Here is a 13,248-nt window from a genome sequence, read left to right as displayed (position 1 = left end):
AACAGAGGCCCAAAGATGGACCGGGCTGTTTCTGGCAATCAACAGTATTCCCTCGACTGGGAATTGTTAGTCTCCTTCCCACATGTGGGGGGGGGGCTGTCATTGGAGGCTCCAAGGTTATCCTCTGGGCTCCAGCCGACAGGAGCCCTCCCATGCCCTTTGGTATACACTGCCCCCCCAATGGTCCCCTCCTGCAAAGCTATCTGGGGCTCCTGAGACCCCAGTCCTTCAGACTTCCAGGCCCCTCCTCAGCCCCCAGCAGGGCCTGGGCCAGGCCCTCCCCCCACCAGACCTGGCTCGCCCCTGTGCCATGTCCTACCTGGTCCTGACTGACCCAGCTCCACCGGCCTCAATTAGCCGGCCCAAATTGTTCTTCTCTGGCCCTAACCCCAGCCCCTCCACCTGAAGGGGCCCCAAAGAGACCAGCCATTCTCCTCTACCTTCAGCCACAGCTTCCCAGCCAGGCCCCAGGCTTGGGGAGGGGAGCACACATAGTCCCTGGGGGGCTTGGACCTTCCTAGCAATGATGACTTCTTAGAGTTCTGTTTGGATAGGAGTATATCTGAAAGATCTGGGGGTCTGAGTGGACCTCAAGCTGATCAGAGTCAGACCAGCAAACTGAAGAGATCTTGGGCCGCATGAAGGCGACACTTCCCGGAACGGAGAGGGAAGTGTCCCCGTCCTCTGTTCCGGAGGCTGGCAGGGTGCGAGCACAACAGCCAGGGACGGGAAGCCATTTCAGTCAGTCAATGCCCATTAATTATTCAGGATCAGACACTAGGTATTCACAGATTAAAGTGAGACTGCGCCAGCCCACAAGGGGCTCCCCTTCTCCTGGACAAAGCCTGCCCAGGGGCCTGCCCTTCGCCGCCGACCCCCTTCCTTGCCCACGTCCCGGGCAGCCGCTGAGAGGGACCAGCCCCGTCACTGCCTTCCCAGGGAAGAGCAGCTGGCACAGCGCCCATCTTCCTTAGAGGAAGAAGGGGCTCTCCCTCTGTTTAGGGAGGTTGGGTTTGGGCAGGGGGGAATCCCTCAGTGATCTGAGTTCAGAGTCTTTGAAGGTTTGGGGGATTTTGCTGGGGACGGATTTTGCTTGGAAATGGGACCTGAGAAGTTGGCAGTTCAAAGTGTTTGGAGAATGGGCGAGGGCTTTGATTTCCCAGGTGCCATCCCGCCCTTGGCCTTCATCTGCTTGGGAGCCCACGAGCCTATAGGGCTCCTCCAGCCAGGGGGTCTACTGCCATGTGCTGGGAAGGGTGGGCTTTGGGGGGCCACAGAAGCTTGGGTCGCTCCTTCCTCTGTGTTGGCAGAGAAGGCTGGCAGGATTTTGTCAGAGGCCGGTGAGAAGGGCTGGGGGGCCCAAGTGAGTGGGGGGGTGGGACACCACACGACTTAAGGATCGTTGTCCAGACCATGCAAGGGGAGCCTGGAACTTACCATGACATGATCAGGACCCCCAGCTTCCATCAGTCTTGGAAGGCGGCGAGGCAGAGAGACTGCCAGAGACAGAGCGGGCAGGGAGAGAGGAACAGAGCCATGCACAGGGCATCCGGGGCCAAAGGAGACCAGAGGGGCCAAGACAGAAGCAGGCTCCTGGGGGGGGTGCTGGATCCCAGGAAGGAGGCCATGGGAAGGCGAGTCCTCCTAGAGAAATTTGGGGGGGGAGTAGTCTGAAAGGCATTGAAAAGAAAAGAGAGATGGGGGACCTTTCCCCAAGCAGTGAGGCAAGGCCCACTGGGGTCAGCACTAGTGGTGGGGAGAAGGAGGACAGCGAACAAGGGGAGAATACCTAGGGGCGGCCCTGGTGGCGGGGGTCCTGGAGCAGACAAGGCCCCAGTGCAGTGTGCTTCTTAGGGTTCTGTCCCCTCAACTCCAGATTTGGGGTCAGACAGCCTGGCCCTGTTTATTCTTTGGACATCTCTGTTGGAAAGAAGGAGAGAGGAGGGAGGGGGTGCTGGGCCACCATTGAGGGAGAGTTCCCTCTCTAGACTCCCCAAAGTCTCTTTTGGGGGAGACTGGCTCTGGCCCCACAGTGACAGGAGGGGACTCTCTTCCTCTGGCCCCCTCTTATCGTCCGAGGCTGCTGGGGCCATGGGGGGCGGGGGGACTGGGTTCAGATTGTGCCTGTTTCCTCCCTTCCAAAGTGAGGGGACGGCTCCAGGGAGCCACTGTGGGGGTTGCCCAGCCCATCTCCCCAGGAGCTGGTGACCTTCCAGAGATGGGCAGGGATGCTCTCATGACAAGGGGATCTGAGTAGAGATTTAAAATGACCAGAATGAAAGTTTAAAACCAAAAGTCCCTTCCGGCATGTGGCCAGGAGAATGGAGGCTCAGGCGGCTGGGATGTGGTGGCGAGGATGCAGCCTGGCGCCGGCAGCTCGGTGCCTCCAGCCCCTCCAAGCTGGGAGCAGGGAGCTCCAAGTGGCCAATTTAACACATCATTGGTTTGCATTATTAGAAATTTCATTGGGCCACAGAGCGAGCCGGCCCGTGGCTAGAGTCTAAAGGGAAGGCCGCGGCCGGCCACTGGCGGAGGGGCCTGGTTAGTGAGTCCGCAGCCCGTGCCTGGCCCAAAACTGTGCCCGGGCTGAGCCGTGCCCGGTCTTCTCTGCTCCTTCTGGGAGGCCACGGGGCCTGCATCCCCTTCCTCACCCTCCCTCTGGAGGGCGGCAGGGGCTGTGGAGGGAGGAGGGGGTTGGATCTCTCTGGAGGGGCTCCGATGAAGGGGAGCAGAGCACTGTAATCAGAGCCTCCAGCTCTGGCCCTTTGGCACCCTGAGTCTGGAGATAGGGTGGCAGTGCTTCGGGGAAGGGGGCACCCTCAGACTTGGCCACGGGAAGGTTTGAAGGCAGATGCCTGGTTCTGCCAGCTATCTGGCATGTGACCTTGAGCAAGTCACCTCTCTCTGGACCTCATTATCTCCCTCTACAAAAGGAGGGGGAAGGCTTGTCCCTGTGTTCACATTGCTGCAGTGTGATTTGAGGGTCCTAGAAAGAAGGATTCTTGTCTGAAAATTCACCGTTCCTGCTGCATTACTCTGGGTTGGTCATTGCTCTTTCCAGGATGTTCTTGGAAACCTCGCATTTACGAACTCAGCCCCTCACTCTCACAGATTGACAAGCCCAGAGGGCAAGGGGCAAAGGACTGCCATCGACCCAACAACTTGGAGTCATCTTATCAGCCATGGCAGGCAATGTCCTGCCCCCTCCACTGCCCGGAGCTCCAAGGCCGGCCCACAGGACAGCAGGACCCACCTCTGCTCGGCCCTTGGCCCTCTCTGCTTGTGCCACTGGCTGAGGCAAGGCTCCTCCCTGCCTGGGGGTCCTGGGGGGTCCTCAAGTATCTCTTCGCACCTGCCCTGTATGGAAGGTTCAATACAGGATGAACCTGAGCCTGAGGTGGGGAGTCCAAGGAGACCACCCTCACACCCAGGCATGAGTCCAGGTGGCGGTCCAGGAGAGCATCCTTGCAGAGATGGCTCCAAGTGGCGGAAGGATCTTGGTCTTTCTGCAGGACAAGGTTTCCTGCCATCTCTGCAAGAATGTATGTCCTTGGTCCTGTGCCAACATGACGGGCAACTGGGTGGGGCCTAGAGGGCCCAGGAAGGAGACCATTCCTCAAATCCCCCCACCCAGCCTTGCAGAGGTGTGTGCGGGTGTGTGTGTCTGTGCCCAGCTGGGGTCTCAGCCCTCCTGCCACCCTCCCTGGGACATTCTCAGACTGAACTAAATGAAGGCTCTGGAGGCTTTGGGGTGCTTTTTGGTGATCTGAGAGGCCGCCAAGGTGACCTCTGGAGAGGCCCCAGAACTCTGAAAGGAAGTCCTGCACTAATGGGACAGACACCAGCACCTCCTTGCCCCGGAGCCTGGGAGTTCTTAGCCCAGTGCCCCGCCAGCCTCGGCTGGAGCAGGGCCATCCTTGTTGGTCCTACAGCCTCACATGAACCTCAACTCCCAGACAATGCACCATGCCCCCATCTGGCCATCGGGCTGAGAGCAAGATGCTCGCCCCACTGGCCTGGGGAACTGGACCTGCTGGCAGTGCCATCTGGGGAGTGGGCGAGGGCGAGGACATGCCCAGCTGGCCCCCACAGAGATGGCTGCGTAACCACACTGTTGGGCTCCCCATCCAGTCCTGGCAGCCAGGGGTGTTCCTGATCAAGGTGGGGAAAGTGGGCAGCAGTGGGCAACACTCTCAGTGTTAATAATAAATCGGTAAAATGTGTCTCCTCCGAAACTGCTTATCCCTGGTGAGGCAGACTCGGGCGTGGAGGGCGGGTAGACAGGGCATGGTCCTGGTGGATGGCTTCCTAGCAAATCTGTGCAATTGTTCCCAATATTCTGGGTCCGCTCTAGGCCTGCACTGGGACTGTGCTGGGCCAGCACTGGGTCTGTGGTGGGTCTGTGGGTCCCATGCCAAGGGGCCAAGCATGCAGCCAGATTGGTCCAAAGAGTATGCCCACTTCTCTTGCCACCTGGAACTCCACTCGGAACCCTGGCTCTTCAGGCTGGGTGGACCCGGAGGAGAGAGGATTCAGCCTCCCCTCCTGTGAGGAGGGTCTGGTGCATAGAGAGCCAGTGATCTACAAAAATGCGTCTTTGACGTAAGGTGACCCAACCCAACCTGGTGCAAGGAAGACTGGAAGGTAGGACGGGAGGAGTAAATATCCAGGGACATCTAGAAAGTCACTGACCACTCCCCCAAGCTGGATGGTGGCAGATATGAAAAAGAAATAGAGACAGTGGGATGGAAGAGAGGAGAAGGGGGGAGACCCCCCAGCTTTCCTGTCCTGTTTCTTCTCGCACTGCTCTCTGCCTGGCCACATGGCTCATCTTCTCTGGTGAGGCATCAACCGCAGTCATTTCCTGGAGGAATACTGGCATCGGCAAGGAGGATTGGGGCCTGGCATGATATGGTGTCCACCTTGGTCCCAAGCCTGGGTGTGAATCCCAACCCCAATACTTCTAGGCTAAACTTGGAGTCGGAAGACCTGAATTTGAATTTGCCTCGGATGCCAACGAGAGTGTTCTCTCGAGAGCACGTCTTCATAGCACCTGGTGTCACAGAGCTCTTGTGAGAATCCAGGGACAATGCAGAATTTGGGGACCTTTAAGCTCATCAAAGTGGGCATGGAGAGGCAGGGATGCCCGGGGGAGAGAGCCAGGCTCCAAATCAAGATGATTGGGTGGCAAGCTCACCTCCAGGCAGTCGCTCTGTACCCCTGCTCAAGTCTTTAGCCCTGGCATCTTTGATGACCCGCCTTAGGAGCAGGAGGGTCCCCCCGGAGGTGCCATGCCCTGATGAAAGGAATCCTGGTGGCCTTGCTCATGACCATTGGTTGGAACGATGGCAATGCCGCTCTTCTTCCCCCCAGGGGGAGAGTCTTCAGGAAGGGGCTGGCATGCTGAAGGGTAGACCCGACCTCCTGAAAAGGGGCCGGGCCAGGGTCTTCCTGAGCACTGATCGAGGCCTCTTCAATGTCCTTCAGACAGGACATTGGCTGCTACCCTCAGCCCGGTTCATTCTCCCCATTATGGATTAGTCAGGAGACCCGGGGGTGACTGGGGGTGACACCTGGCCTGGTAGGGCCTCTCTGGGTCCCCCTTCCAGCTCTGTGGAAAGAAAGTGTGACCGGGTGTCCCAAGCAGAGAGATTCTGGGGCCGTCTGAGAGTGTTGACTTGGACCGAGCATCGGGAGAGGGACCGGCTGAGGCCCCTTGAGGTTTTCTCAGCAAAGATACTAGAGGGTGCTCAAGTTCCAGGGGGCATCTCCCTTTCCTTCCCCTCCAGGTCCCCGGCCTGTCCAAGGCAGAGGCTCCATCACAAGGCTTGGCAACCAGTGTCAGATGGGGGCAGACGCCTATCAACCAGTCCACGCCTTGGGACACAGATGAACCACCACCTAAGCAGATTCGGGAAAGTGAGAACCCAGGTATACAGGGCAAGGTCCTCAAGGCATCTTTCCTCCCCAATCAAGCCCAAGGGAGGACCCCTGCCCTGCTTCTCCCTTCCTCCCCATCTCTTCAAAGCTCTCTCACCCTCTGCTCTGTTCACTCTGGCCTTGTCCTCTTCTTCCCTCCTCCCAAGGGTCCACCCCAAAGACCCTCAGGCCCCAGGGACTCTCACTGGCAGCCTGGCTGTGTCCAGATGTCTTGGCGGGTGGGGACATTAGGTGGCCGCTGGGGTGGGCACATGCCTACAGAGGGTGGACTCCACCTCCCCCCATCCAGGTGCCTCAGTCCATTTGACTCCATCACAGTATCCCAGACCTTCAGGGTAGGAAGGGCCCCTCACAGCCTCCAGCACAACCCAGACCCAACTGACATCCCTGGCATTCGGCCTCTGCTCGCAGACGGCCAGGGCCGAGGAGCTCACTACCTGTCAAGGCATCCCTTCCCACCCAGGCAGGCCCCTCACTGTTAGGGAGGTTTTCTGGTAAGACTCCCAGCCTGGCGCTGGAGGCCTCTCTGTCCTCAGGGACCTTACCCCCGGGTAAGTACGGCACCAGTGTGGCATGCCGAGCCAAAAGAACAACCCACAGGAGCCTATGGCCTTGGAGAAGGGTCAGCCAAGCACAGAGTCAGAGTCTGGGGGTCTGGGGGTTCTGGGGAGCCCGGGGAGCCCAGGCTGGCTGGCCCTGGAACAAAGATGAGGATTTCAGCAGGGGTGATCTGAGGAGCAGGGGTCCTTGGGGGAAAGGCCCCCTTCTGTGGTGGAGGAGGAAGCCAGATCTGGGGAGGCGAGATGTGAAGGGAAGGTCCCCTTTCTCCCCGCACCCCGGCCCACCACAGCCAGCAGGGGGCATCTTCCCAGGGCCCTGGCTGATCCCAAACCCTTTCTGTCCCACCATCCTCCTCCTCCCTAAAGTGGGGTCCTCCAGTCAGGACAAGGCCCAGCTCAGCTTCCACCCCAGCCCATACCATGTCGCCTCCAAGGTGCTGGGAGAGATACCACAGACCCCCGGCATGTGTGGAGAACCTTCCCTGGGTTTTGGCCTGACACTATTGCCATGATCTGGCTACCGCCCCCCGGGCCCTTGGCGACTGGCCTGCCACCCCACCGTAGAGACCGGGAGAGCGCCGAGGCTTTGCCCAGGATGGACAAGAGCCCAGCTGGGGTTGGCCTCCCTTTAGCCGCCCCCCCCCACTGCCCCACCAGGGTCTTGCCACACAATGGCACAGGGCCTACCTCCCGGCCCAGGGGACCCCGGCAGCTCCACGGCGGCCCCACCAAAGCCAAGATTCTCTCCTTTGAGGGGTTTGAGTGCACAGCCTCCTCCCTCCAGGCCCAGGGACTCTCTGCACCCCCCCTGCCATCTTGGGGGCCCGTAGATGGACCTGGCAGTGCCCCCAAAGGAGAGGCCACCTCAGAGGCTCCTGTGCAAGGTGTGACTTCAGCGCGTGTTTGTCCCGTGTCTGTTGCAGGGACCACACCTTGGGTGACCGCAGTGACCGCAGGGAGCCAACCGGCCCTCCTCACTCACTCCTATGGGTTGACCCAGCCTCCCGCCTTCAGCCCGGCCGTGAGCGTCCCGGGCCCGGTCATCGGGGTGACCCCTTCGTTGCCGCTGATGCCGGCTCACTACCAGCTCCAACCTCAGCCTCCGCAGCCCCTGAGCAGCCTGGTGGTCACCGTGCCCAGCCAGAGCCTCTACAGCAGCAGTCAACCCCTGAACCTGACCTCGATGTCCGGAGTCGGGCCAGTGGCCCGCCCGGGGGCCTCGGCCGTGGGCAACGGGCAACTGGCCTGTCCGGTCCTCCCGCCGCCGCCGCCTCCCTCTGTGCCTGTGGCTGCCCTGCCCGGCAGCATCCCCACCACCAATGGGCCAGGAGGACCCCCGGCCCCTCCCACAGACTCCGCCCAGGGCCAGAGCGTGCAGATGCTTCGGACAATCGGCGTGGGCAAATATGAGTTCACAGACCCATGGCACCCCAAAGGTAGGTCTCAAAGCCTCCCCTCACGGCTCTGCTGCCCCACTGAGGCCCAGCTGGTCCGGGGAGAGCCCCCAGGCAGAAGGGAGGCAGCCGGTGGGAATACAGGTCGGAGGCTGGAGACGGGCAGCAGGAAGGCGACCGGGGGGAGGGCAGGGGGGAGGGGAGGAGTGGAGGAGGCAGAAGACAGGGCCCTAGGGGGCTGAGACTGTTCATCCCCATGAGCCCCCCAAACCCTGAGCTGGTGGTGGAGGGAAGATCTGCCCTTTCCTGGGAAAGCTTTCCCAAGAGAAAGCCTTCAGGTGTCCCCCTCTTCCCGGCCCAAGGAAAGCATTTGAACAGTCATCCTTCAGTGGACTCTCCCCAGGATGTCCCTATTACAATGTGAGGCCTCAGAAAGACTGCAAATGGGCTGGACAAACCTCAGGCCTCTGATGCCTGGGACAGGCCTCAAACAGGCCACAGACAGCCCAGGCAAGTCACCTGGTTCTGCCCTTTGGGGTTCTGCCCTCTGCCTTCCAGAGCAGCTTGCCCATGCAAGGCACCACATTTTGGCACTACCCAAAGGGCACATCTCAGGGCTGAGAACCCTCTTGATTGACAGGTCTTTAGCTCCTTCACCCTTGAATTTTCTAACTGACAGTAGGGTTGGTATTGGATAATGGGCCAGGGCTTTGAGGGCAGGGGCAATGCTCCAACTCTTCAGAAGGGGGCGACCAGCCCTTTGCCCTTCCTGCCTTGTCATCAGGCTGCCCAAGAGTCCACCACTGGGCAAACCCGGGGCTTCTGTCTGTAACCTCCAGACACTGAGCTCTAACCACCCAGCAGTCCCACCCCAACACCTGACTTCTATTTCATGTCCAAAGCCAGTTAGGCAGCCCAGGCTAAAATGACTCAGCCTGGACCCCAATCATCTTGCCGTCTGGGTCCCTCAGTCAGTAGAGACATTTCTCCCACCTCTCCTAGAATTGACCCCAAAACCCCAGAAGGGAAAAACCAGAGAAGTGAGCCTCTGGAGACTTCATCCCAACACTCCCCAAGGCCAGGAGAGGCCCAGTGGAGAGGCAGAAGCGGGCACGCATCAAGCTTGCATGTATGAGATACCAGCCGGCTGGTCTCCCAGACCCAATCGTGAGTCCTGAGAGGGCTCGGTTCCGGTCCTTGCCCAGTAGTAGCCTTGAGAGCCGTCCTTCCTGAGCCTCAAGGAGCTCGGCGCACTCCCCCTTCACGGCTTCTGTCAGATGACCCTGGGTGGACCAGGACAAAAGCTGCCGGCCCCGGTCCATCGGCTTGTGCGTGAAGGGCTCCGGGAGGGGCCCAGGCCAGGTGGGCTGCCCTGCCCAGGCTCCCATCTGAGCCTCCCTCTTCTGTTGGTCCACACATTTGAGTTGAGCCCGCTAGCGTCATTCTGCAGATGGGCCGCTCACTTCCCACCCTGGGAGCACCCTCCACCCCAAAAGCAGTGTCCCCACAGGGGGCGGAGCCCTTGGACATTGCCAGACTTTATCAGTGGCTTCCTGTGAAACGCCCCGAGTTGTTTCCTCACCCGCTTGGATGACTGGGGTACAGCCAGGCTGTGTTTAGTGGCTCGGCAAAACCATGCCATGGTCTTAATTGGCTACTTTCATTTAAAAATTAATCAATTGAAAAATAAAGGTAGCTGGAAATCCTCTTAGATTTGCAATAGGTCAAGTGGTCGTCTCTGGCAGAGTCAGCACGAGCTCGCGGCCGCCTGCCTTAATGAGTGTGATTTAAATGCATGGAGCAGCATATCGATTTCTTCATTTCTTTAGAAAACTCAGAATCTGCCGCTTGCTTCCTCAGCGGATGGCCAGAGGGGGGGATCTGGGATTTTCCAAATTGCAGGTGGGAAATTAATGAAGCCTGGCTCTCTGGGGGCACAGCAAACTAGCCTTGGAGCTAGTATTCACCCCCTTTACCTCTGGGGAAACTGAGGCAGACAGTGAGTAAGTGATGCAGCCAGGTCCCCCGGTGAGCCAGGCTCTGAGCTGGAGTTGAACTCTCGTCTTCCCAACTCCCCCTTAGGTGAGCCCCAAGAGTCCAAGCCCCTTATTTCACGGATGGTGCAGGTCAGGTCCTCTACATTGACATGTATTCTAGCTGCCCCCACTTGGATCCCGGTCTGGGTCTGATTCTGGGCTCAAACACTCACTTCCCTTCTGGAGAGCTGGGGGAACCTCGAGGCAGGGTTGCCCAGCAGCAGCAGCCCCAGCCTGAATGTCCCATTTGGGCCCTCTGTCCTTGGGAGGTCTACAACATGGGGGGATATTAGAATCAGCCTTTGCAGATAGGGTTAGGACCCTCCCCCCCAAAATAAAAAAACCACAAAGCCAGTTTCAAATTCAGTTCAATTCTACAATCTTTAATCAAGCACCTTCCCCATAATCACTGCCAAGTCTCTGCCCTAAGTGTCCTGCTGGGGACAAAGAGACTAGAAGGAAATGAGTCCTGCCCTTGAGGGGTCACCCTCTACTGGGAGGACACAGGGTGACAGCAGAGTCCCAGGACAAGGTCCCTGGAGGAAGGAAAGGCACCAGCCCCTGGGGGCATCATTGTCCCCCTAGAGAAGGCAGGCTAAGAGAGAGCCTGGGCAAAGGCATGGGGGTGGGAGATGGCATACCGGATAGATGTGTGTGTGTGTGTGTGTGTGTGTGTGTGTGTGTGTGTGTGTGTGTGTGTGTGTGTGATGCAAGAATATGCATTGAAAGCCGGGCCAAGGCATTTGCATGTCATCCTAAAGACGGAAGGAAAATAAGGAAGACTTTTTGAGAAGGGGAATGGCACGTATGTTTTGGCAGTTGTGGACGGGAGCGGGAGGAGGCTGAGAGGAGGAGGCTAGCAGGCCATGGCTGTGTGAATAGAGAGAAGGTGAAGAGATGGTGGGGGAGGAGGGGAGGCTGATAGCTGAGGGCATCCTTCTGGCGCTGTCGGCAGGAGTGGCTGGCAGGTGCCTGGCCATCCAGGCAGGTATATCTGGGGCTTTTCCCCGAGACCCTGAAGGATGGGGCTTGTCTTCCAAACAAGGCACAATGGGTTGATTTTAGGTACTTCTGAGAGACCCCCAGTTTCAACCTATACACAGAGCCAGGCTCAAATGATAGTTTCAGCGGGTTCCCTTCCTTCACACCCTTACCCAGTGAATGGGAACAGTCCCGGGCCTCTCCTGACATTAGGAGAGGGAAAACCCAGTGCCCAGTCTATCACCTGCCATCACGTCTCCATCAATGTTCTTAATGCCTCACTAGATGGGGGGGGGCAGGCAATAATAGAAAAAGCTCCCCAGAAGCCTCAGTGGCCTAAGCGGACTGTCCTCTGAGTTTGAGGATGCAGCCTTCGATCAGCACTGTGCCGGCCAAGCCCTCAGGTGACCGGCCTCACCTCTGGTCTGACTGTGGCCCAATGGCATGGAGCCTGGAAGCTCCTCCCATGGCCCCTCCTAGCTGTCAGTACCAAGCCAAGGCCAAGTCTTCCACCCTCCTTTAGTGACTGTCCCCACAAGTCCAGGAGGCTCAGCTGGTGGAACTCAGAAGAAATGATTTGGTATTGGGGAGTTTTTCTCATAGAGTTTCAGGAAACCTCCTGGGAAGTAGGGGGTCATGCGGAGGTGGGGGTCGCCAGACTTTGCAGAGACCTTAGAGTTGTCCAACCTAGGAATGTCACCATGGACAACAGCCCTTCCTGAGCTTCCTTAGCTACTCCTGGCTCTCTCCCCTTCCTCCTTCACCAGCCAGGACTCCCCCGAACCTTGCTCCCCTGAGCTGCTCTTCTCCATTGGGCCCCTGTGGATGTCCTCAGAGAGCCTCTGTCCTGCAGACGACTGTGTTCATAGATGTCCTCAGACATCCTTGGGAGTCTCCTAAACCCTCAGTGCAAACATGTGCATTCCCCAAGACAATGGGACCAGCCCCATCCTCTCTCTGAGCTCTTCAGAGCCCACCCTAGGGATCTAGAGCCCCTCAGGCACTGCAACCTTCCAGCAGCCCATTCCTTCCTCCTTGTTGAGCAGGTTCAAATCTAGAAATCTGGTTCCTCTCACTTTCTGAAAGACAATTTTATCTCATCTGGCCTGCCAGCAGGCAAGAGATATGCCTCATCCTTCCTTCCTTCCTTCCTTCCCTCCCTTCTTCCTTCTATCCTCCCTCCCTCCCTTCCTCCTTCCTTCCTCCCTCCCTCCCTTCCCTCCTTTCTTCCTCTCCCTTCTTTCTTTCCTTCCCCCCTTCCTTCCTCTTTCCCTCCCTCCTTCCTTCCTCTCCCTTCCTTCTTTCCTTCCTTCCTTGCTCCTTCCTTCCTTCCCTCCTTCTTTCCTTCCTTCCTTCCACCATAGGTTCTCTCCACCATCAGCATCCTCCACACTTGTTCATTTGTCACTGAATAACGATGAAGGAAGTTGGCTGCCTGGGCTGATTGTGAATGAGCTCCAAATTCGCATCTCCTCTCAGCAAGGTCCTCCTTGTCGCCACCACCTGCCAGGCCTTTCACTTCTCCCTAAGTGACTGCCGCACCTCCCACAGCAACACTCTTCTCCTCAAGCCTCCTGCATCACCCCCTCCTCATTCTTATTCTCTCTCTCTCTCGCAGACCTCACCTCTGACTGTACCCAGAAAAAAAGGACCCGTCTGTCACATGCTCTTCTCCCTAGGGCCACATCTCATACTTGTTCTACTCACCAGCATCCCCCACTCTCCTTTCCTCTAGTCTCAGTTGAAAAGGTGGCCCTTCTTCTTGCCAAATCCTTTACAGGCCCATCCTCTCCCCTCTCCTCCATCACCCTCCCCATCTCAGCCATGCGTCTCCCCCCAAACACCACTTGCTTCCTTGTCTCCCCATCCTTGACAGTTTTCACTAGAAATACCGTCCCCTCAAGCCAGCATCCTATCCCTTGTCTAGGCTCCTGCACAAGTCACATTCCCTTTGCCTCCACTTCTCTGCTCTCTCACTTCTCCACTCTCAGCAACTAGCCCCCAAGTCACTAATGATCTCCAAATCACCAAATCGGACATCCCATTCTCGCAGCAACAACTGACACCATCATCCCTCTTTCTTCACCTCAGCCTTCAAAATTCAGTCTAAATCTCCATTTCCTTACCCCATCCCCCACCACCCAGTGTTTTCCTTCTGAGATTACCTTCTATCCAGGAAGAAAGCTGCTAAGGTAGGACAGGGTCAGGTTGCAAAGGACATTAAATGCCAAATGGAATTTAGTGTTGGATGTTGGCACTACGGCTGGGCAAAAAGTGAGTTCATTATGACAGCAGAGTGGATGGTGGGTCCAAGTGGAGAACCTCCTTCCCCTGGCG

The 13,248-nt window shown here is 58.0% G+C and overlaps 1 protein-coding gene across 2 annotated transcripts in view; it reads left to right on the top strand.

Annotated features, from left to right (window-relative positions):
* Nucleotides 1–13,248, top strand: part of KLHL29 (kelch like family member 29) — a 159,343-nt gene that overhangs the window by 118,824 nt on the left and 27,271 nt on the right. For both annotated transcript variants that reach the window (XM_074194803.1, XM_074194812.1), the window contains 2 exons: nt 5,790–5,931; nt 7,424–7,936. In XM_074194803.1, the coding sequence (XP_074050904.1) occupies nt 5,790–5,931; nt 7,424–7,936 (655 nt within the window). The remainder of the gene's footprint in view (nt 1–5,789; nt 5,932–7,423; nt 7,937–13,248) is intronic.

Source organism: Macrotis lagotis, chromosome 1 (genome assembly GCF_037893015.1).
Source record: "Macrotis lagotis isolate mMagLag1 chromosome 1, bilby.v1.9.chrom.fasta, whole genome shotgun sequence".
Taxonomy (NCBI): domain Eukaryota; kingdom Metazoa; phylum Chordata; class Mammalia; order Peramelemorphia; family Peramelidae; genus Macrotis; species Macrotis lagotis.
This window is presented reverse-complemented; position numbering and strand designations above follow the sequence as displayed.